At 40.3% G+C, this 25,494-nt stretch overlaps 2 protein-coding genes across 5 annotated transcripts in view; one reads left to right on the plus strand and one right to left on the minus strand.

Moving 5' to 3' along the window:
- Positions 1-3,657: 3,657 nt before the first annotated feature.
- Positions 3,658-17,732, minus strand: LOC137347591 (protein SET). Of its 2 annotated transcripts, none has more exons than XM_068012121.1 (8): positions 17,459-17,732; positions 15,751-15,808; positions 13,795-13,937; positions 10,691-10,794; positions 8,567-8,680; positions 6,941-7,111; positions 5,811-5,966; positions 3,658-4,469 (listed from the first exon to the last, which is right to left on the minus strand). In XM_068012121.1, the coding sequence occupies exons 1-8, from the start codon at positions 17,529-17,531 to the stop codon at positions 4,446-4,448; spliced, it is 843 nt and encodes a 280-aa protein (XP_067868222.1). In that variant the 5' UTR covers positions 17,532-17,732; the 3' UTR covers positions 3,658-4,445. The 2 variants fall into 2 exon arrangements, with proteins under 2 accessions (XP_067868222.1, XP_067868223.1); XM_068012122.1 differs by lacking the exon at positions 17,459-17,732 and adding an exon at positions 17,090-17,184.
- Positions 17,733-17,804: 72 nt separating this feature from the next.
- Positions 17,805-25,494, plus strand: part of dync2i2 (dynein 2 intermediate chain 2) — a 66,938-nt gene continuing 59,248 nt past the window's right edge. For 2 of the 3 annotated variants that reach the window (XR_010968979.1, XM_068012119.1), the window contains exon 1: positions 17,805-18,409. Coding sequence is in view for 2 of the 3 variants with exons in the window: in XM_068012119.1 (XP_067868220.1) it covers positions 18,074-18,409 (336 nt within the window). In the remaining variant the exon portion in view is untranslated. The remainder of the gene's footprint in view (positions 18,410-25,494) is intronic. The other variant, XM_068012120.1, reaches the window with a different exon arrangement.

Genomic DNA, 25,494 nt, shown 5'->3' on the forward strand with positions numbered 1-25,494 from the left:
ACTTGTCTTTCTTCCTCACAGGAACATGCTGGTCCTGGATTCTAATCAGCTGATGTTTGAAAGACTCCCACGTCAGATGTTGATTTACCCTCAAACAGCCGCCCCCAATCTAAATTCTTCAGTTCCTGCCTAATATTGTTATAATTAGCCTTCCCCCAATTTAGCACCTTCACCCGAATATGCTGCAGGACTGAACATACTAAGCACAGAAATTCTAGGAGCCACAAATACTGCCAGTTAAAGTAACCATGAGCAGTATGGACTCCGATAGCAGAGATTAATTTCCTTGTGCCTTGCTTAGAGAATGGAAGAAAGGAGCAGTGTCTGGATACACAACTTGCAATCTTATTGGGGAAAAAAGTCTCCTTCAAAAAGCTGAGTAAAAGTTAATCATGAACTTATTAATAGTGTTGCATTGGAATACTTCAGAAATTTCCACTTAGCTGAATGGAGCCTGCACTGAAGTACTTTTCTAATAGTTTGATCAAAGTGGTAGCATGCAATGTTAGAATTCAAACACTCAAATTACATACTCCACAGATCTTAAGTACTTATTTAATGGAAAGCTTAACCAAATAAATGTCACTGAAGTTATAATACCCCATCTTTTTGAACTGAAATTGGCAAAATTACATAGATTTATTAACTAATTTAGTCCATTCAAAACTAATTTGGATCCTAAATCTTTTCCACATTGGAGAACCTGTTCAAGTAATAGAGGTTGCAGAAATTGCTTGTTGATGCCTATACCAACAAATAGTAAACTGCGTACATGGGGTCATTTCCTGATTGTACGGGTATAGCAAGTCCCACAAGCAGGAGAAACTATTGGGAGTTTTGCCAGAGGAATGACTGTTCTGAAATGGCTTAATGGCACACAATTTCTGAAATGCTATTTATCCAAACTGTTTATTAGAGAAGGGAGTTAACCACTCATTAGTCAGGTACACTCAAATGTTAACCACCAGACTGTCAATATCTCAGAAGACCACAGCAAAATACACTCCTGTGCTAATGGCCATTTATAATAGCCTGTTTATATTTTAAGTCACAACCAAGTATTTTACAGGCTGTTTAAATTGACATTTTGTACAATTATAACTTTTAGAAATATCAAAAGGCCAATGTTAACTTTATGCTAACTGCTCCATTTCGGTTGGGCAAGATTAAAACAGAATTGTTTTATTGGTAATATATCTCCAGATGTACAGAACAAGCAGTAAAGACAATACACAGCACTATGGCAAAACATGTATACAAACTTTATTGTAGATAACAGTAAAGACAGATTGATGAGAACCAATTTAATTTCTTTAAAAAAAAACAAGTTTAAGATGAAGTCAGGACACCTTAGGCTGTCATGTGAAACAAACCCCAGTACACATTTAAAGACCAGGTGTCTATAATCCAGTGGAACATTCTGAAATATAGTTTACAGATACTGCTCTCCAGAACATTGCTAAGCAGAAGTGATGGCTTAGCCAGGTCCCATATCAGGACAATTATGTAAGCAAGAACAGGAAATTAAAAAAAACTAACTACAGCTCTGATTATACTTATTGTATGTCATCATTTCTTAGATGAAAATGTTCAGGTTCATTATTACTAGTTTAAGGAATCACATGCCTTATGCTTGCATTGCTGGTGGTAGAATTTTTAGTCATTCCATCAATTTGCCAAAAAAGTGGCATGGTCGGTACGAGTCAGCTTTTTTGCATCCCGAGAGGGCTTGCCCACCTACAACTCAACTCAGTTTCTTTGTTTCTACCGAAGTGGCAAGAATGCATCACAGAAAGGACCTGTTCAAAAGAATGGATTTCCCAAGTGAAAAAACATGCAGATGTACAACAATTTCCTCTCACAAAGACACACTAAAAACATCAGGAGAAAAGAGATTGCATCTTGTGAAACAACTGTATTCATCAGCTGCTCAGGTTACATTGCAGTCTAATTGAGTACTGGGCGAAGAATTAGATATGAAAATCTCTACCAAAGTCTCCTGCAATCCCAAACATAAGTTAACCACCAGGATGAGTATAGTCAATTTAGGACACTGTTCTGGCAAGGCTCAGGAACAAGAAATCACATATGTTGCAGTGATACAGCATAATGGCTACTTTATCACTGGCAATACAAGGAAAATGGCACTATTTCCCACCCACAGCAACTGCAAAATTCCAATTAAAAGTCACTGAAAACATCTAAGTGGGAAAGGATTAAAGCAAAATGTTACTAAAAGGGATCTAACTCTAAAGTTCTCAAATAGCATTTTCAAAAATTAAAGGAATTGGGAAAAGTTCATAAAATCAAGGAAAACAGTTGTAACCAGGCCAATTTTATCGCACAATAGCAATTCAAACAAGGTCATATTTAGTACAATCAGTACAAATTCTGGAAAGATGAGAAAATTGACCAATTAAACAATGAATTAGGAACAAGAGTGTACATTAAATACTGCAAGTAGCTTTGACCTAGGATACCTACGCCCCAACTATTGAGAAAGGTGAGGCAACAGCTCTCATGTTACCCAAAACTGGCAGTGATGTGCTTGTTATATCACAACTGGACTCCCAATCAAATAGGAGCCAGGTGGAATAAAATAGCACAAATAAATCCTTCTGCATGACCAGAAATATGAATGAATTTGCAAGAGTTGCCCCAAATCCACTGCACATCGTATACTAATAAATAAAGTTTATTAACAATCGTCCAATTTTCTGCAAATTTATTTTGACAGTTTTTAAGAAGTTCAATTCATTATATACATACACATTACAACTTCATTTTGGTGCTAAACGTGCTGTTGGTGTAGCTTTCATGGCAGACTCTGGTCACAAGAAAATAGGAGTCAAGTCCAATGGATATGTTGCAACTAGTGCCAAGACAATATATACACTATATACTAACTTACAGAATTTAACCACTAGAGGTAAAAATATCAAGTGCGATTTTGGTAGTTAGAAGCAAGACTCGGTTAACAAACTGTCCATAAACAAAATGGGTGGTATGTAAATTTAAACCTCAAAAAACTTACAATGCAGCACTGGACCCAACTGATTGAAGAACACCAAGTTCTCAGAGTAGCAATTCGCACTTTGTAATTACCATCTCATTTCCAATAAATACAGAACAGGTATCTAATTATTAGAAACATGTAGGCTTCTTGCATATCTAGGACAGACAGCACACTAGAAACACTACATATTGGTGTATAAGGATTGGAAGCACTGATTAATGTTGCCTGTTCCAGCCTTGTTGTACCCATGTTCCAACAACAGATCACAACAAACCAAATTAATGCTGAAATGCATCAATTAAATTCACAGGTGCAAGACTGCACTCAATCCTCAAAAAAAAACATACCCAGTAGAGGATGTGGAAAAAAGACCCAATGATTTGTTCCTTAACTTGATACTTGCACCTTTTCATCTTTGCTCATGTGTATACGAGGGTTGTTATAATTTGGCTGCTTAATGAGTAGAAAATAATGCAAGAAACTTAATTTGGAATGGCCATTTTGAAATCAATTCTGACACTGTAGTATTTACTTCAGGCCTGTACAATTTTCCCTAAGCATTTAACAAAAATAAGCACTCAAGACTGACTGCAATCAAGTCCTCAAAACATCCCAGGTTAAAAGCAAACTCATCACACACGTTTCGTGTACACATTTAGTTTTATTGTAACAAAGCAACTTGTACACTTTAACGTTTAAAACGGAGCAATTTTCCTTTCCAGTGAAACAAAAAATTACATTAGAGAATGTAGATTCCAATAAGATTCTACAGGTTGTCACTCCTCCATCTGCTGTGGGGCTCAAATCGATTAATATTTAAAAGTGTTGGCTTTGGTTGCATGGATGTTGTAAAAATATACAATGCATCAACATGCTAAGTACAGCCACATCCTCAAAATACCGAACAAACCCACCCATTAGAACCCAACCATCTGCATCTACCCCAGGTGCCTCAGGTGACACCCCAATTTGTTACGAGAGAGAAGGAAACAAGGACTTGATGGTAACTGCTAATTGCCCACATCACATGGAAACACAGTGTAATCTCTGGGCCAGAACAGGTAGGAAAAAAGCCTATTCGAAATTATCTATAGTCACAGCACAAAGGCAGAGAAGTTCTGGGCTTCCAGCAGAGGTATGGGTGGGGAGGGGGGGGGGGGTTTTTAAAATAAAAAGTAAAAAAAATACAATCACATTACTACGGAAGATGGGTGTGCTGATCAGCTGGCTGGAGGAGAATTCATATCAGTTCATGGAAAATGGCAGAGAGAGATTGCCACTGTAGTTTGCGCATGTAACTCAACCCAATTGTGTATAATGGTTTAAGGACCTCAGGAGAACAAGGAAACTGAGCACAAAAAGACAGCAACTTGCTCCCAGGGACTAAAGAAAAAAAAGTAGGGAGAGGTGAATATCAACAGCAACCAGATCAGTCGTCTTCTCCTTCCTCCTCCTACAAAGAAAAAAGGAATAAAAGTTAGTGCACGGCAGTTAGATGCAACTAGAAAAACCTAAATCAGAACTTCAGACTGTCCCCTCAATGATCAATGACAGCAATGCGAACCACAATTGTCAAGACTTAAGTAAATTAAAGAACTTACACCGAGTGCTCCAATTTACTCTGAAGTGCATTAAATTTCTGATTTTTTTTGCAGGAGATACTCAAATTTAAATGTAGGAAGCAAAGCATGGTGAGCACAACTTAAAGCACCCTCCCATTTTACAAAATTGAATAAAAGTTGTTTAGCGTTTCAGCATTTAACCTAAATGTCAATTTTCCTACTGCATGGGCACTGAAGTCAGTTCCTCTTTCCTGCAAGGATGTTCTGGTGGCAAAATAAAGGAATATCAAGCATCAGGTTACACTTCACTACAAATATTCCTCCTTCTTCTTCTTTGGCCTCCTTATCTCGAGAGACAATGGATAAGCGCCTGGAGGTGGTCAGTCGTTTGTGAAGCAGCGCCTGGAGTGGCTATAAAGGCCAATTCTAGAGTGACAGGCTCTTCCACAGGTGCTGCAGAGAAATTTGTTTGTCGGGGCTGTTATACAGTTGGCTCTCCTCTTGCGCCTCTGTCTTTTTTCCTGCCAACTACTAAGTCTCTTCGACTCGTCACACTTTAGCCCCGTCTTTATGGCTGCCCGCCAGCTCTAGCGAATGCTGGCAACTGACTCCCACGACTTGTGATCAATGTCACAGGATTTCATGTTGCGTTTGCAGACGTCTTTAAAGCGGAGACATGGACAGCCGGTGGGTCTGATACCAGTGGCGAGCTCGCTGTACAATGTGTCTTTGGGGATCCTGCCATCTTCCATGTGGCTCACATGGCCAAGCCATCTCAAGCGCCCCTGACTCAGTAGTGTGTACAAGCTGGGGATGTTGGCCGCCTCGAGGACTTCTGTGTTGGAGATACGGTCCTGCCACCTGATGCCAAGTATTCTCCCGATGCAGCGAAGATGGAATGAATTGAGACGTCGCTCTTGGCTGACATACGTTGTCCAGGCCTCGCTGTCATAGAGCAAGGTACTGAGGACACAGGCCTGATACACTCGGACTTTTGTGTTCCGTGTCAGTGTGCCATTTTCCCACACTCTTGGCCAGTCTGCACTACAAATATATGGCCCAAATATCATGTTGGATTGTGACTGAATGATGCATAACTTCTAAGAAAGGAGATTCCATTTGGACTGATTCAAGGAAAGAGACAAACTGAGCCTGCTGAAGCATCTTAAAGTTTTAGCATAAACATTACCACATTTGGACTAGGAGTATAAAATAAAAGGGACACCATTTACCTCCGCTTCTTCTCCTTCCTCCTCCTCCTCTTCATCCTCCTCTTCTCCCTCTTCATCCTCATCTCCTTCTTCATCAATGTCCTCCAACCCCTCCTCTTCCTCCTCATCTTCATCTTCCTCTTCACCATCCCCTTCTTCATCTTCCATATCAGGAACCTGGCAACACATCATGGTAATTAAACTTCTCATCACGGGGCACATTTATGCAAAAGCTCCTCACCACGATGCTTGAGCAGGAGACACAGGTGGTCATCTTGCACCAGTGGGACAATGTTAGTTCTTTAAATGACAAGGGGCCTCAATGTTAAGTAAAAAGTATGCATGCTGTTGCATACACAAAATGAAAATTCCCAAAAAGATGTTGCACTGTGCCAACCCAGTAAGTAGCCAACAGATTGAATATACAAATATATACCAATGCACTACAGTAGATTAAGTTATCTGGCCCTCAGGGGAAACAAAACACTCCCAAAGGCAGGCAATTGATTCCATCCTTTGTTGGGGTCTCAGTTTGACTGTTCTGCGACTCGGAGCCATTTATAACAGATACCAAACTAGCCTGCTCCTCTGTGCAAGAACAAATGTCGAACTTCCCATGAAGACAGATGTAATCACTGCTGGTGAAGTTGAAGAGCCACAGCCCTTATGCCAAGTAGTAATTAATCACCTATCAAATCAGATGTAGAGTTTTAAGTTTGCACATCTAAGACTGAGTTTTTAAACTTCAAAAGAGGAGGCAATGGTGTAGTTGCAACGTCATTGAACTAGCAAGCCAGAGGCCCAGACTAATGCCCCAGGGACACTGGTTCAAATCCTACCAAGGCAGCTGGTGGAATTTAAATTCAATTAATAAAAACTAAATAAAAATGTGGAACTGAAGGCTAGTCTCAGTTTCATGGCACCATTACCAACAATTGTTCTAAAAACCTATCTGTTTCACTAAAGTCCTTAAGGGAAGGAAACCTGCTGTCTCTTATGACTCCAGACCCACTGCAATGAGATTTACTCTTAACTGCCCTCTGAAATGGTCTAGCAAGCCACTTGGTTGTCAAGGGAATTTGGGATGGGCAACAAATGCTGGCATTTCCAGCAACATCCACATCCCATAAAAATATAAAAAAAATACTCACCAAGTAGTACTGCAGTGGGTTCGGCCAGATGTCATCCTTGATCACCTCTCCCAGTTCATCTGCACCTGCATCCGAGTGATCAGTAAACCAGGTGAAGAAGCTTTCTGGTTCTTCATGCTGTCGCTTCCTGCCTGCTTTAGTCTGTGATTGGCTGGAGCGCTTTGTCAGGTCCTTGAAACAATAGGAATACTTTGTATGTGGGTAGGGCAGATGCTTAATGGTATTCCGACTGTTCAACAGCAGGCTTAGATACACAAGTACTTGTTTGCAGGACTTTAAGCAGCTGCATTAATATAGTATTTTTGTTTTCAGTTTAGAAAATAAAAGAATTCGCTTCAGCACAAAGGATGCAAAGATGCAACAGAACACATTATTGCCATGCAGTATTAAAGCATTCAGAAAAGCATAAAGTATGGAATTATGTTTAATAGCAGTAAATGTCATTCTAAACTAAATGCAATGGTACCATGCTGCTGAAACAATTTTTGTTTGGGCTGGGGGGGGGGGGGGAGGAGAAGAGGGAGAGACAGAAAAACTGCAGCTATGCACTTAAATCTTGACTATAGGTAAGGGGAGTACTCTTCAATGATTTCCCTCTTTAACCTGGTATATTAAGACTAATTGTAGAAACCCCATCACTGTCACAGCAGAGACAAATGAACAACAGACATGGGGTTGAAACTTCTGGGCTGTGCGGCTCAGTATCAAGATGATTCAAGGTAACAGGAGATTGCTCATCTGTTTATATCTAAGGACAAGTTCTTTGGCAACTAAATTGATGCAAAGGGTGAAAAAATACATTGCGCAAATAGAAAAATACTGCTACGAGATTCTTGTGAATAGCAACGAGATACTAGCTCAAATGCCAACTCATTTCCATACACCAACTTATCCATAAGCTGAGCAAGACATTCAACTCATTTGCCAGTTCAGACTTCGTATTCTTTCACAAATTGGCCAGATGGTAATAAGATCATAAACATACATCAATTTGGGCAACTTCAAATTCTGCATGGGAACAAGATCACGCAACATTTAAATTTATGTGCCAAATAAGCCCCAGCCCAATTGTATACATCAGCTATGAAGTATTTGCTCAAAGGAAATGAAGTCGTTGTCACAATAGAATGCTTTCAGTCCCTCTTGTGGTTGAGGCTCTGAGAAGAATGGTAACAATCACATCACCAACCTATGCTTCTGCAACCTTAAGGTAAAAGATAATGGAATTCCAAGTCACAAGATCCATATAATCTTTAAGTAGAATAAGTTTAGGAACAGGAGGAGAAGGCCATACTGTCCCTTATGCCTGCCCCACCATTCAATTAGATCATGGCTGATATCTTAATATTGTCCCCCCACTTTGGTTCCTTAAAGTTTAATACCATTGTCTAATACTATCACTCAGTCTTTAAATATTCAAATCACTCCTAGCCTCAACAGCATTTCTGGGAGAATGTTCCAGATTTCCATTATCCTTTGGGTGAAGAGCTTCCTGACATCACCCCTGCAACTCATGTAAATCTGGTTCTCTCAAAATGTTAACAATTGTAGACTTACGAGCCTTTCAAATTAAATATGCTGATCATCCAAGACATTAAAAAGCAGACCATCGACTGAGGGTCTTACCTTTCCTGGTTTCCATTTGATCTCTGTTGATTTTGAAGACGGGTCTCCATTTTCATTCAGGTGAAACTCTTTGGACAGAACTTTATTATCAAAGTACGGGTTCTCATCAAAATACTGAAAACAAAAGTCACCCAATTAGTTTGCCTTCATTATTAGTGCCATTAAGAGCAAAGAAACTTGGGTTGAAATGTCTAAAGCAAAATCTGGACAGCACATTTAAGTAATTACCTGTGAAATTTACCTGGTACAAAATGTTGGTAATTCATACCCATTTATGATATTCCAATTACTCTAAAAGCAACCATATAAAATTTTCTGAATTTTAAGTGTAGCGTATTTATTGAAAAGGATGTAATAAAAAGATCACACGCTGAATTAAGTGGTGCAGCAATTGACCACCACTTGGCAGCTATTACAAATAATTCTTACTTGAATATAGTCGACCATACAAGTGCAGAAAAAACAAAAAAGTGTTCCATATATACTATTTGCTAAACATCAGAGAACTGAAAATCATAGGCGAGTTACATTATTCAAGAACAATATAATGTGAAAGTTTGTGTATGTCAAATCTTCTGCAGACTTGGCTTAATGGCTGACTCAAGAGAGAGTATCAAGGTCACAGACTCAAGTCCCTCTACAGAAGACTTCAGCACAATGCAGAATGACTTGTCAGTCTAGCAGAGGGAGTGTTCCTGTGTCAGGTACCGTTTTTTGGATAAGCCTTTTAATTATGGGCCCACCTGCCTGCATATGAGCAGGGAAGTTCTCCCAGTACCTTGACCAACATTTATCCCTCTACAAAAATCAAAAACAGATCAACTAGTTATTCTCTCTACTTGTAGGACCTTGTGTTTTGTTTTTAATATTCATTCTCATGAAATGAGCATGATCAACATTTACAGCCGATCACTAGTTGCTGAGATGGTGGTGGGTTCCTCGAATCCACTTAAGTGCAAATTAGTTTGCAGATTTTCCTATATCCCAGCAGTAACTACATTTTAAAAAGGTTTTCGGGATGCCCTGAGGACAAGAAGGGGACCACAGTTTAAGACTGTTGAGAGGGAACTAATGAAATATCCCCACCCCCAAAAAACTTGGTTCAATTTTTGTTTTTTTACAAACCTCCTTAAAAACAGCATTTTGCTCACCAATCTAGCAATAGAAAATTATAACAAAAATTATAGAAATAAACCATCTTGGTGATTCAGTGATGCAGCAGGTTAACAGTCTCTCCCTATTAGACTTGGGTTTAATCCAACCGAGACTGATGGGATTAATATCGCTCCATAGTAGCTGTTTGAGGTTAGCCCCCACTTGGCATAAGCTTATGAAACAACTCCTAATATCAGTCAATTGGGATCAATACTGATCGTTAGTGTGGGAAATTAAATGCCACCTTGACATATGAAGGTGTTTTTCTAGAGTTTGAGGCAGAGCAGTTTGTCCAGCTTCATCAGCTCTGGGAATATTTGATGCAAACAAGTGCAAGCAGGTCATCTTTATTGATGAACGCATGTTTCATCCTTCATGCTAGAGGCGAAGATCAAGAGATATGACTATGGGGGAAACAGCACAGCCAAACTCAAGGGTATTCAGGCAAATTGTAGCATCCCTACTAGCACCATCCAAGTTTTCGTCTGCGAACTTGGTTCCAACTAGGGATCTTCACTAGTTTTGGTGCAGTAAATTGCCAAGACCACTGACTTACAATATAGAAGGTATTTGGAATTTAATTTTGAGAATGGGTTAAAAATTCAACAATTACTCAACGTGTGAAAACAACCAGTGTCTTTACTGTTGCATTTTACAAATCAGTACACAAAAAAACTCACTAAACCTCGGACAGGTTGGCAGATTTAAAAAACTTTCCATACAAGATGTTATTTCTCCAAACAATTTTGAAACCAGAGTTAAAAAACACAAAGGAAATTAACTCACCTCCAAAAATTACACTAAAATGACAAGTGGCAATCGTTATCACATTCATGGAGCAATGCATTTTAAAGACTTGACTATGAAATATAGCGCTGCCCAATATCATTTTTCAATAGTTCAGCTTCATAAAACAAATTTGCTTTTAATACTTGATCCAACATGTCAGCATAAGAAAAATGTACTTACAAAATCTATTCTATAGCCCGATTTGATATCTTCAAATTCTGTCACCTCCACTCTCGTCAGATAATGCAGTGCCTCCTCATCTTCCTCTCCCAGAAGCGCAGATACTGGACATGAGCAATTTAAAAATTATATTTAACCCAATTGAATTTCATACTAAAAATATTTTACATGTGGAAATTTCAGACCAATGTTGATGCATCAAGTACACTAGCCAAATCTTGTAGTGCAACTTTGTTTTGCAGTTTCAGGTCCACAGTATTGATTAAATATGCAAGAACCCCTATCAGTCACATGGAGACAGCAAGGCTGTAAAGGGATAAAATTTAAAAGATACTTTTCATTAACAGCAGAGCAAGACCTCTGATTTTACCAATGAGACAGAAGGTGTCCAAATAACCATAAATGGACCACATGTGCAAGACAACAATGTGCATCAATAAGTGCCAGGATTGTTGCATATGGAGAAAGGAAAGAAATCAAATCAAAATACATATAGACTGCAATGTCCCTTGCCCAGCTCTTTCATCGGATGATATATTTCACAGACTCCAGGACAGATTTCCAAGATGTGTACATACAATGCTGAAAAATTTAAAAAGCATACAATAGCAAATTTAAAGTATGTAAATCCACATCCACTGACCACTTTGCTCCATTTTACCAGACAGCTGAACTTTTTCTTCAGCCAAAGGAGAAAATGAGAACAGGTGCAGCAGGCAAGATTCATTTATTTAGTCATACAAAATGCAGTGATTATATTAATTTGATAAGTTCCAAGCCACAGTACCATGATCAATATTTTCATTTATCTCACAGCTGTTTGTGGGATCTCGCTGTGCACAAATTGACTACCGCCATTTCCCTACAACACAGTGGCTAAATTGCACTTCACTGAAAAGGTGCCACACGAGTTATTTCTTTCATTCACACTATTAGCGAGGATTCAAACCACTCCAATTAATTACTAATTGTCTTACACCACTTGCCTAGAATTAATTATGGATGTAAAAACTCAATATTACGGCTTCCAAGCACAAAAAAAGTTTAAAAATTATTTCTTGCAAATTAAATTGAGGAAACAGCCACACCATAATCAGTCTCAACACACCAAAACCTCTGGGAAATGGAAAGGGGATCACAATTCAACTCTGGAATGTCAAGACAATAGGCAATGGAAAGATTAAGCGTAGCTGTGATTTCCTCCCATCAAATGCCTGCCATTCAGCTTAACATGTGGTACTTGTGGAGAAAAAGAATAGCTGCTGTGGGAATCTGCCCCAGCAAAAATCAGGACTTCTGCGAAAGGTAAGAAAACCCTTTTAAAATTAGTTTTCTTCCTCTCAAGATGCTATACTATTACACACAACCAGTCAATAAAAGCACTATGACCAACTTTCAGGTCGGCACAATGGCGCAGTGGTTAGCACCGCAGCCTCACAGCTCCAGCGACCCGGGTTCAATTCTGGGTACTGCCTGTGTGGAGTTTGCAAGTTCTCCCTGTGTCTGCGTGGGTTTCCTCCGGGTGCTCCGGTTTCCTCCCACATGCCAAAGACTTGCAGGTTGGTAGGTCAATTGGCCATTATAAATTGCTCCTAGTATAGGTAGGTGATAGGGACAGGTGGGGATGTGGTAGGAATATGGGATTAGAGTAGGATTAGTATAAATGGGTGGTTGATGGCACAGACTCGGTGGGCCGAAGGGCCTGTTTCAGTGCTGTATCTCTAAACTAAACCTTTGTATCTAGTAAGCAACTAATTCTCCGTTCCCCTTCCCAAAATAGAGAATAAATAATTTGTTTGCGCTCAGTTATTTTCCACATCTAAGTTCAAGAGCAAAAAGTCATTAGAACGATGAGTTGTGCTATTAACAGATAAACCATCAATCTCTATTTCAAGTGCAAAAACATGATACAAATCAAGTTCTGATTTAAAGCTGAGCACAACTTCACCAGGCTTTATAATTCCTTCTGCTCACAAGCCAAGAGACCAAGAGTTGCAAATCAATATTGCAAAGGAAACTTGCAAAAGTATAAAGTTGGCAGTGAATTATTAACTGCTGTAGGTTGCAAAAAACACTATAACTTAGTTTGGCGATCATATTATGAAAAAGCTTTGAGTGGCAACAATAACATGAAGATAGACTGGAGAAGTTAGAACTGTTTTCCTTGGAGAAAAGGCGGCTGAGGGGAGTTTTGATGGAGGTGTTCAAAATCATGAGGGGTCTGGGCAGAGTAGATAGGGAGAAACTGTTCCCACTCGTGAAAGGATTGAGAATGAGAGGGCACAGATTTAAAGTAGTTGGTAAAAGAAGCAAAAGCGACATGAGGAAAAACTTTTTCATGCAGAGAGTGGTTAAGGTCTGGAATGCACTGCCTGAGTGGGTGTTGGAGGCAGGTTCAATTGAAGCATTCAAAAGGGAATTAGACTGTTATATGAAAAGGAAGAATGGGTAGGGTTATGGGGAGAAGGCAGGAGAACGCCAAGCGAATTGCTCTTTTGGAGAGCCACTGCAGACACGATGGGCCAAATGGCCTCCTTCTACAAGGTAACATTTCTGTGATAATCTTGGCTGTAGAAACAGTATTACCCAGCGAGACTAGTACAAGTTTAATAAAAGCTCAAATGTTTCAAAATTGTAAAGGCTGTGGCTCGCTGTAAAGCCACACCACCTTTTGATCAGTACTGCAGTGAATAATATGTGCCTCTAGGGGTCATTGTTAAGGAGAGACAACATTCATTACAACAGCAGAAAAGTTCACCAAAATCAAGTCAACACAGTCTGGCTTTAAACTTTATGCCAAAGATCATCTAAATTTGAGTCACACTTGCTTCAATTCCTTGAAAGTTGACTTTGCTCCACATAGTCAGATTCTACTGTAAACAAAGATCTTGCACCTTTGCAGTACAATGTATTACACAACAAATAGTACACAAGTAACGTGTAAACTTGGAAAATCCTTTTGCTACAGTAAAGTTCACATGAAAATTCTATCTTTTTTAAGTATGTTCTCCCAATCTATTTAATATAGCCATTCAATACATATTTAATCTAGTCATCAGCAATGTTTTTCCCATTCAAACAGCCAACTGCATTTCACAACTTACCTTGTGGGTGGTTGACAAACGTAGTCACCCAAAAGTTGGGGATTTTGGCAATGAGTTCTGACCGCTTCTGGAAGTATGGCTGGCGTAGCTTGTTGTATTTTTGCTCTACTTTCAAAATTTCCTCACTTGCCTGTTCATTCAGTCTAAACAGAAGAGTGATCAAGAATCATTTGTAGCCTGGTTAAAAAACAGTTCTTTCTGGGTAGAGGAAAAGCAAGAGTCTTGAAGCAAACACAGACAAGTTTAATTCTCCAATTTGCTCAGTTGCCAAACTGACATGTACCAAACAGGACAACAGCATCTCTGCATGCCAGGGGCAGGGAAGAAAGAGCAGAAGCCAACTGAGAAATACAAAGGAGATGAGTTTTATTCATCAGAAGCTAAATTGCCCCCCCCCCCAAAAAATACCACTGCAAACCAGAAGTGGTAGGGCAGTTGTACTTTAAAATTGAAACAGAGGTTTTAAAACAACCCAGCCACTAGGCAGTACATTTATCCACTGAATTACGGGTACACAGTGACTTTATCCTTCTTCCAATTAAGCCACTACAGAAGACATTTACTACTTCATAAGTTTCCTTCTGGTCACCTTACAATTGCTTGCCCACGAAACCATAAATGTGTTACAACAATGCCATTCAGCTATTCAATTGTAGTACAACTGCATCCCAACTTGAACTACTTTTCACTGGACATCCAACACTCTTATTTCAGGGGTGGCTCAATAACAGCAGTAAATCTGGCTGCTTCCAAATCTTCAACCAGCTATACTTTGCGAAACATTTAGAAGCAGGTTCTAAATCAAAAAAACTAACGGAATATTAGCCTTTATATTTAGAGGGCTAGAATAATATACAACAATGCAAAGCATGGGTTAGACTGGAGTACTGTGTATAATTCTAGGCACTGTACCGTTGAAGAAATATATTGGCCGTGGTAGGAGTGCAGCACAGCTTCAGTAGAATGTTGCCAGGGCTCGAAGGGTTAAACCATGAGATTTTATATAACCATCTATATTTTGGTGAGTGCATGCCTAGGTTAAGACAGGGAGGAGGAATCTGACCACGACAGGCAGTTGCCAAGGACAGTATTGATGCACGACTGCTGGCACTTGTGGAACTGAATCTCAGCACAAGTCAATTCCTTCAAGGTGGAAAAAGACAGCATGATGTTGGCTCTTGGACATCAACATGCAAACTCAAATGATTTGGGCTTTCTCCAAAACTTTTCTTCAATCCCAAAAACGAAATACCTTCTGGAAACGACTAAACAGAACCCACCAACCAAAATTAACTAACTTGCTTTAGAGCACAAAGCTACTTTTCTTTACATGATGTGACTGCTGCAGCAACCAAATTGTCATTCAATTTTGGGAAAAAACTGCAAACTTCAAAAGATCTTTTACATTGAAAGAAATCTGCACATGAAGATCTACGTGTACATAACACTTTGAAATCTATTCATGGGGAACCTATAGGTGTAGCTGGCCATTAGCAGATATATCTAGTCAGAATTAGAGATCTCCAAGAGAAAACACAACACATGATAATATTAACAGGCACTGTATACTCTCACCTAGCGGGAGAGGCAATTATCTTAATCCGTGAACAGCATTTGAAAAAAATCACCCCAACGTAAATTGTTTCTTTCAATTTTGTTTTAAGAATATCACTACTTGTCAATCTGAATATTTACCTTTAATTTCAGATTTTTTTAAAAAAGGAGTGAGTTTACTTACATTCCACCAAGTTTTATAGATCATAATAGGGCTCATTAATACAAGTGAAGCAGTGGAAACTGTCAAACCAAGGACCACTTCCACTTAATGCCAGTCAAAATTATTGCTACACTGAATTTTGCTTAAAAATGTGATAGTTTGAACTTTACCCTTGAAACGTTCTATCAACTGCCAAGGGGTTAAACATGTAAAATCATACACCACTTCCTTTACGCTACCTGTCTATTTCATTCTGTACTTCATCAATGTGTTCAATGGCTTCCTGTTGCTCTTTTTCTGTAAAGAAAGTGTTAAAAAGTCACAAAATTGGAGGCATTCGATCAGCATACATACTGTCTTCAAACCAAACACTTTCCCTCACCCAAATGCACTCGAAACAGGCAGATCAAATATGGGTTCACAAACTCTCACTTGAAGGCAATGTCCCGTATTTTCTTAAACTGGTGTTAAAAGCACACAAAAAGTCACGAACTCTTGATTTTGCATCACTTCCTATGGCCTGATGCCCTTGGAAAGAAACACTACATTAAATATTTAAAGGCAATGGGTAAACTTGGAGGGACTGCTAGTCACATTCCCCAAGTTAACCTTGTACAAGTAACAAAATAAATACTCCCGAGTATTTACGGAGAATTTACAATTACATCTGCAAAAGTAGATGTAGCGAAATCTGTCACTGAACTACACTCCAGAAAAAAAAACGAGAGCAGCTCATTTCCTTTTGCTCACGTATTGCCCAGAATCGTGAAAATATGCCATTCTTATACAGCCAGATTTATACAGAATGGTACGAAAGCCCCCCCGTTCCATTTATAGCGAATTTAAGCCAAGAGACGTCAACAATCCGCCTGTAACCCACGTTTCAGTGGCGTTTCCCTTTGTGTTGAATGAACCCCAATTACGGGCCGCGTGGTTCCTCCCCAAAGGAAGTCGCTGCTATAATATCGGCATTTCAAAATAAATTGAATTACATCGAAATCAAACTTTTCAAAATTCAGCGATGATGGCTGGTTGTATATCAACCTTCATTTTAAAACATTTTCACAATTTTAGTTAATACAATCATTTTTTTACTCAATTCCCCTCTTTCATATCAAATGCTGAAATTAAATTCTGTAAATGCATTTGACTTTTCCCTCGCAATTTTGCTCTGCTGCTTTTTTTTTGCAAGTCTCGAAGACATCGACTCAAAAGGGAAACATCTAGTCAAAGAGTCTCAAAATAAGACAAGGTGGAGTTAAATAAAAAAAAGTTGTCTCCATAAATGTGTAGCGGAAAGGTTTTGGTTAACACTCCCGGGCGCTCGCGGTTTAAATCGCCTTATCCTCCACAAGCAGAAAAATAAGAGACGCTTATAATCCCTTTAACACCAGGCCGCGTGGTTAGGCCTCTCTTTCCAAGTCGGCTGCCTCCAAGCCGCCCCAAGTGTTGTTGCTATTAGCGGGAAGCCCATGTTGGGACCTGCCTCCCTGCACATTATCCTTGACCGCTCTGGGTTTAGCGTGGAAGGGATGCTGGGGGGGGGGGGGGGGGGGGGGGAGAAATAGGGCATCTCACCTCGGGCCGACGAGCAGGCCGCGGCGGCTCCATTTCTCTTTCCTGGTATCATGGCGGCCGCCTTACACAATGAGGGAGGTGGAGAGATTCTGTTTTTTTTTTCTACTCTCTCTATGTGGGTTCATAAACATGGCGCCGGAGTGAATGAGTTACCCTCCCGCGCTGCCTTTCAGCTCCTCTCCAGCCTGACCGAGAGGGGGAGCGTGGGGCCGCCATTCCGCGCACAAACATACATATATATATATATATATATAGATAGAGACACACACATAGGGGCCTTCACAACTATACAAGCCTCCACTCACACTTCACGTATGAATACATATAATTTAACCACAACAACAACAAAAATCGTTGCACAACAATTACCTGAGGTCTCGTCTGCTCCATCATGGTTCGAGTTCACCTCTTTTTTACTCATCTTTGTCGCTGGGACCGACATCTTGGAAGAAGGAAAAAAGGGGGAAATAAAAAAGGAGGAAAAAAGATGAAAAGCCCTGATTCGCGCTTTCTTTTATGAATCTTCCTCTTTTTTTCCCGATCTCTCTCACTCCCTCTCTTTCCCCTCGATGGCTCAGTAGGTCTCGCGCCTCTACCACAGTGAAAAAAAAAACGCTCGAGCTCAGCCGCTCCAGCACGCACGCGCGCTCGCAGGCCCGCACGCATGCGCACGGCGCCTCACATACCCCCCAGCGTCGCCTTCCATTGGCCGCTCTTGGCGGCGGCCGCACCGGCGCGAGGGTGACGGTGACGTCAGGGGGAGCGAGGCACCAATTGGACCGGGTCGTCATGGCGACAGGGCGTCCTGATTGGGTCGCGTCGAATATTCGCTCATGCTGTGTGTGTGAGGGAGAGACAGGATTTTTTTGTTTTATCGTGGGTAGGAGGCGGATGAGTTTTCAATTGTGAACCTATCATTTTTAAAAAGAAAAGTAAACTAAGGTTAGCTTTGAGTGGGGTTCGGTTTTTATAACCGAACGGGCCATGTTCACCGACGAGGTGCAGGAGGCTGTTTCGGTAGAGTCGCGTTGGAGGAAAGCTCCCGAGCTGTGTGACGCAGTTTGTCAAACGGTGGAGGTTCGACGCGCCGAAGCCTCAGTGCAGATAGGACGCAGCGCGAAGATCAGTACGCAGACAGAGCCGCTCGAGTGCCGAGAGCAGCCGGCCATCGATGGCATCACGGAGTCGTCGGTAGATTCCCCGCGTCTGGCCCGCTTTCTCCGGCAAGTGGAGCCGATGGTGAGCAAGGAGTTAAGTAAGAACATCAAGAGCCACGCGTTTGATGGGTTTGAAGTCAACTGGATAGACCAGCCGCAGACAGTGAGTTTTGCAGTTGCAAAATGGGATTCTGGATGTATTTTAAATTCTATGCAAATAGATGCAATACAATACATTTACGAAATGAACTTCTTGTAGTTTAGACATCATGATCTAATACTTTCATTCATGGTTCAGCATTGCCATTAGTTGGCTGGATCCTCCTCTCAGTGCCTGCTCGAGAAGAACATTTGCATGTCAACATGCCGCGCTCTGGTTATTTGGTAAATAGAAAACCAACTGATTAACAGAGTTTAAGAAGCAAACGCATTTTGTCAAGAAGTGATAGATGAAATAACGAATAAAGTCAGAACATGCTGGAAACACTCAGTAGGTAAATTTAATTTAAGGATGTAACTGGTGGATTGATACCTGGAATGAGCGGGTTGTCTTATGAGGAAAGGTTGGATAGCCTGGGCTTGTTTTCAATGGAGTTTAGAAGTGTGAGGGGAGACTTGATCCTGAATGGTCTTGACAAAATGGATGTGGAAAGGATGTTTCCTCTTGTGGGTGAGTCCAGAACCTGGGGGCACTGTTTTAAAATTAGGGGGCCCTTTTAGGACAGAGATGAGAAATTTTTTCTCAGGGTTGTGCAACTTTGGAACTCTGTCTCAGAAGGTAGTGGAGGCGGGGTCATTGAATATTTTTAAGGCGGAGGTAGATAGATTCTTGTTAGCCTTTGATTCCCTTGCCTATCAGGGGTAGATGGGAGTGTGGAATTCGAAACCCAAACCGATCAGCCATGATCTTATTGAATGGCGGAGCAGGCTTGAGGAGCGAATGGCCGACTTCTGCTCCTAATTTGTATGTTTGTATGTATGTATTAGGTCAGACAGAATCTGTTGAAAAACGAAGGTATATTTTGTATTCATGATCATTCATCAGAACAGTGGTCATCGATGTGAAACATTAACTGTGCCTTTCTCTCTCTCTCCATAGATGCTGCTTGACCTGCTGAATGTATTTTCTGTTCCTATTTCAAACAAAATTAGGGTGGTTGGGGAAATATAAAGAAATATATCTAGAAAATTGGAGCTTGGATATATTTCAAATAAGATATTTTACAATATGTTTTGATATATAATGCTCATCAGTGTTTTAATATTTAGTTGTCATTTCTGCTCATTCCAATGTCATTTTCTTTGACCGGAGTGGAAAAGGATATATTCCTGTACTTTTTAGTGTGTGTGGATAATGTAGATAGAAAGAACTTTCATTTCTATCTCTGCTTTCTTAACCTCAATTTATCTAAACCTGTCACCTTGTACACCTCTATCAAATCTCCCTCAATCTCCTTTTCTCTAAGGAGAACAACCCTAGTTTTTCCAACCTAATCTTGTAACTAAAATCCCCCATCCCTAGATCCATTCTGGTAAATCTCCTCTGCACCCTTACATCCTTCATGTGACATATTCTTGCCATGAACAGTGTAATTAAAGCAAGGTGGATAGTGTTGCTATGGGGAGGGAGAGGGGAGGGAGAGCAGGCTGCTGCAGAGTTCCAGTGAACATCAACGCAAGCTCGAGGAACAGCACCTCATTTCTGATTCGGCACTGCAACCTTCTAGGCTCAGTATTGTGTTCAATAATATTAGACCATGAGCCCCATTATTTTTTTTTATAATATATATTCATTTTACATTTTTTAAAAATCATATGTTAGTCTTCAACTTATTTTTCATGTTTTTGCTTTTATACAGACCTGTTCATTATTCTGTCATTAGCACTCTCTGAACTCTTGCTTTGTCTTTTGCTACAACTATTTAGCACTCCATTTGCATTCTGTTCCATCACATCTGTTATTTAACCTCTTTCCCACCCCCACCCCCATCCTATCACAGTCCTTCCTTGTTCTACTTCACCCCTTCCCCTTTCACTTGCTTAAAGACTGTTACATTTCTGACTTTTGCCAGTTCTGATGAAGGGTCGCAGACCTGAAAACGTTAACTCTGTTTCTCTCTCCATAGAAGCTGCCAGACCTGCTGAGTATTCCTGGCACTTTCTGTTCTCATTCTCTACTTTTATATTCTATTCCCCTTGCAATAAACAACAACATTCTATTTGCCTTCCTAATCATGCTGTGCCTGCATACTAACTTTACCAGGACATCCAGATCCCTCTGTACTGTAGAGTTCTGCAGTCTCTCTCCATTTAAATAATCTGCTTTTCTATTCTTCCTGCCAAAGTGGACAAGTTCACATTTTCCCACATTATACTCCATCTGCCAAATTTTTGCCCACTCACTTAGCTTATGTATATCCCTTTGTAGACTGTGTCCTCTTGAAACTTGCCTCCTACATATCTTTTATTTCATCTGCAAATTTAACTACCAAACATTCAGTCCCTTCATTCAAGTCATTGATGTAGATTGTAAATAGTTGAGGCCCCAGTGGCACTCCACTCGTCACATCCCAAATACGCACACGCTTCTATCTCTTGAGTTCGGCATGCACTCTCTGTCAATTACGTTCTGGCATTGTCCCTGCATTTGGCAAATTTTTGTGCCGCGTTCTACCTCTACTTAGATTCCTTGATTGGCTGATAAGCAAATTTAATATCCATTTTTGGGATGAGATGTTAAACTGAGGCCCTGTCTGCTCTCTTAGGTGGATGTAAAAGATCCCATGGCACTATTTCAAAGACGAGCAGTGGGGAGCTTGACCGGGTGTCCTGGCCAATATTTATTCCTTAACCAACATCACTAAAAAACAGACTATCTGGTTCTTTATCACATTGCTGTTTGTGGTAGCCTGCTGTATGCAAATTGGCTGCTGAGTTTTCTACTTCAAAAGTACTTCATTAGCTGTAAAGTGCTTTGGGATGTCCTATGGTCATGAAAGGGGCTCTGGAAATGCAAGTCTTCTATGATTACAGTTCAAATTTAGTAATTGTATTTTTGCTCATATACAAATGTTTTTTAACAGGGAAGTGAATTAATGACAATTTCTCTCAATGACATTTCAAGATAATATGAAGAAACTTACCAATAAACTTCTTTCCTATGTGTGTGTGTGTGTGAGAATACCTTTTATCTCATTATTGATCTTCGCCTGTTTGAACTAGAAACATAGATAATAGGAGCAGGAGTAGGCCATTCGGCCTTTTGGGCCTGCTCCGCCATTCAAAAAAGATCATGGCTGATCATCTAATTCAGTACCCTGTTCCCGCTTACTCCCCATATCCCTTGATCCCTTTGGCATTAAGAAATATATCTATCTCCTTCTTGAATATATTTAATGACTTGGCCTCCTCCTCCACCAGCTGGACCGTGACATCAAATTTGGAAACTATCCCTCAAAATGAAAACCCAATGGCACAAAACTGGTGCTCGAAGCAACTTGGATTTTGCTACTGTGCCAAAGGCTTTGAATTAGTAAGATGGGGGGAGGGATCTACAAGAAATCTAAGCAGCCTAAATATAAACAAAACAGGGAAGGAGAACATAGGAAAGAATAAAGTAAGGGAGGACATTGGTAGCAAAGGAATAAATAGAAGTATCGAACAGGGGTCTAAAAAGATGGTAAAGATAAAATGAGAGGAAATCCTATTGAAAATTAGTTAAAATGTCCGTAGAGCAATGCACACTGTGTAATAAAACAGGGGAGCTGGAGGCAATCCTGCGTTGAGAGGAAGCAGACATAGAAAGGATTACTGAGACATGGCTACAAAAAAAAAGTCAGAACTGGGAATTAGACATTGTAGGGTATCCATTGTCTCTCGAGATAAGGAGGCCCAAAAGAAAGAGGGTATAACATATTTACAAAAGATAGAGGGGGGAAATGGGGAGATGGAGTAGTTGCACTTATTAGGGATAACAATAGCAGTAGAAAAAAGGGACACAGCTATTAGAAAGACAAAAATAGAACCCATATGGATAGAGGTAAAAGATAATAAAGGATCAATCGCACTAATAGGTGTAGTCTACAGATCATCTAATAGTGGAAGGGAGGTGGAGGGAGAAAGTAGCAGACAAATTAGAGAATTGAGTAAAAAACATAGAATAATCATCATGGGGTATTTCAACTACCCCAATATTAACTGGACAGAAGAGGTAAGTAAAGGGGATAGGGAATGGAGTTCCTACGATGTGTACATGACTCCTTTCAACCCAATATGTAAAAAGTCCAACAAGGGAAAATTCACTGTAGGATCTAGTAATGGAGAATGAAACAGAGCAGATTAGAGGAGTAAAAGCAGGGGAACATCTAGGCAATATTGACCATAATGTAATATGATTTAAGATGATAATAGAGAAGTACATAAATATGTTGAAAACCAAGTTAATACATTGGAGAAAAACTGATTTTGAGGACTTGGAATAGAACTTGGGAAAATAAAATGGGCAACAACAATGGAAAACATTTAAAACGGTGTTCAACAGAATGCAGGAAAAATATATTCCACTAAAAGGAAACAAATTAAACACTAGTGAGACTCCATGGATGAATAAAGACATAAGGGAACAATTGAGGGTGAGGAAAGGTGCATACATTAAATACATAGATAGCAGAGGACTGCATGAAAAGAGAGAATACGAATCGATTAGGAGAGAAGTCAAAAAAACAATTAGGAAGGCAAAGAGGAACTATGAAATTAAATTATCAAGGAACATAAAACAAAATAGTATAATATTTTACAGGCAGTCTAATTAAAAAAGGAAGGCTGGGATGGGATTTGGATTTTTTTTCTTCTGCGCAGAGGTCTGACAGTTGGCTGTTTGTATACCCTACAGACTGAACACTTGCAGTGCGCTGCATTTGCCAGGCTGATTCAATAGTATTTGCTTAGCCCAGCCAGAAAATTGTTTCTCCTCAACCTCAAACAGCTTTTCACCAACTCTAACAAACAACAATGAGAGATTTCAAAACTTTCAGTTATGCATGACAGAGAGAAAAAGGGGAAAAATAGACAGAAAGCTATGTCAAACATCATTATACTGACTACCTATCTATGGCAATGTTTATCTATTTATTTTGTTACCCAAACATTCTATTATCTTTACTCTGCAATAGTCACTTGTGTCTGTGTATAACAGTTTTTCAGTTTGTGGTTTTGAAAATGATTTGAATATAAATGGAACAATAAATTTGGACAGGTTTTCTACAAATCTCTTAAAAGTTATCAAATCATTGCCAAGCTCAGAGACTGTTTCTGTTTATAACTTGAAAAATGACTTGCATTTATATCACAACCTGTCACCACCTCAGGAGACCCAAAGCACTTTGCAGCCAATGAAGTACTTTTGAAGTATATTCACTGTTGTAATGTAGAAAACAAAACTCGACATTTATGGTGGGGGGGAGGAGTTCTGAATGGGACACCCAGAAGTGTGGGTTTCCCAAACATCTTGCAGAAATTAACTGCACAAGGCTGCAACCAAGTAATGGAGAGTTGGTTGGGGCGGGGGGGATGGAATGGGGGAAGGTGGGCGGAATGGGGGAAGGTGGGCATGCAGTCATGGGGGATGGGGGAGTAGAAAGGGGATCAAGAGCTTGTTGGGCCTGGAGGATACACTATTGCTGCTCCTTGTTTGCAAGCAGTTCTGTAAAGGCACCTTTACCTTACAGATCCAGCTCTTCGTGCCTTCTTTTATAAGTAAAAAAAAAAGTATGTAAAAAGGAGGCATGCAACCTCCTTAAAAGATATTACCACCTGACCAGCCTCCTGAGAGTTAGTTGGTTACCCATCTGTGATGAAACCAGAAGTAGGTGGCTTTTGAAATTTTTCAAATTTTAACTTCTCATGGTTCCAAACACATCCATTCTCGAGGGTTAATTTAACCCCGCTATGTACGTATGATTCTACAACTGAAGTGGGTGGGAAAATGCTAGTTATTTGCTGTTGAGTGGAAAATCCTGGCAGGTGTGTAAGATAATCATTTCTTTTTGGTATGAAAACCTGTTAACATTGTGAACTGGAACAATAACTTGCATTAATACAGCATTAACATAGATAAACATCCCCAGGTGCTAACTATTTTGCGATTGAGTTTATAATCCAAAGCAAGCTCTGATTTATAGTTATGGTAAATAGGTTCTGAATTGTATTTCTAGCAGTCTCATCATTGAGAGTCAGCCCCATCCCCTTCCATCCACTTTCCAAGGAAGATACATTTTATTATTACAGGCATGTATATTTAGACTTCCAAGGAACAGAGACATTGAATCTGTATTTGAGGCTATAGTATTTACCAATTTTGCAGGAAATGGTTTGCAAAACTCTTGCTATTACAACAGCAACTAACATTTATATAGCTGCTTTAGTATAGAATAAATCCCCTGGTGCTTCACAGAAGCATAATCAAGGCAAAAATAGAAATATCCTAATCCATTGCTAAGAGATGTCTTAGAAACTGGCAAATAAGTGCTGCCAGACCTTAAACTCCTCACCCCAATATAATCAGACCTGTTCCTTTTCCCCCCACCCGCTACACTGGGAGTCCTGGGTCTGGATTTTCAGGTTCGGCTGGAGGCAGGAATGGAGGTGAGCAGGGATCCAAAATACTGGCTCCAGCTAGCATGGCAGTTTCCTGACACCAGCTATGTTCACCAGGGTGGGGAATGGGTGGCCCCACAATCTCACCCAATCACTGATTAAGGCCAATTAAGGTGGTTAAAGATTTCATTCAAAGCTCATTAATGGGGGTTCTTGTCCTTTCTGCGGGGGTGCAGGGGCTGCACGAGCTGTTTGGGGCGGACCAGGTAAAGGGAGGTGGGTACACAGTGGGGAGCCAGTCATGGTTCCCCAGGGAATTAGCAGGACCTCATATAAACATGAATGGCGCAGAAGGAGACTCGGCCATTGGGAAACAGGTGCCATTGGTGCATCGCAGTTGGCGGGGGGAGAGTGGGCAGTAAGTGCTCGTGCATGCAGGGGGTCATCACCCTCCTGACATCGTAGGCCAAAAGACCGGGGCCAAGGACAATTTGGGAGCCACCTGAGCACAAGCACATACAGCAACTGGGAATGGTGGCACAGCTCTCAGATTTTGGGCCCAGTGGTGATGAGGAGCAACACTGTCTGCAGGAAGGGCAGAGCCCCATGCATCAGGCAGGCAGAGGAGAGGAACAAGAGGCAGGAAGGATGCGG

Source organism: Heterodontus francisci, chromosome 32, assembly GCF_036365525.1.
Source record: "Heterodontus francisci isolate sHetFra1 chromosome 32, sHetFra1.hap1, whole genome shotgun sequence".
NCBI lineage: Eukaryota > Metazoa > Chordata > Chondrichthyes > Heterodontiformes > Heterodontidae > Heterodontus > Heterodontus francisci.

Excerpts from the sequence above, each read along its gene's own strand:
- LOC137347591 (XM_068012121.1), bottom strand. The coding sequence starts at position 17,531 with ATGTCGGTCCCAGCGACAAAGATGAGTAAAAAAGAGGTGAACTCGAAC. Across the intron at positions 15,809-17,458 it reads TGGAGCAGACGAGACCTCAG|AAAAAGAGCAACAGGAAGCC; the intron begins GTAATTGTTGTG and ends CTTTCTTTACAG. Across the intron at positions 7,112-8,566 it reads TCAAATGGAAACCAGGAAAG|GACCTGACAAAGCGCTCCAG; the intron begins GTAAGACCCTCA and ends TATTGTTTCAAG.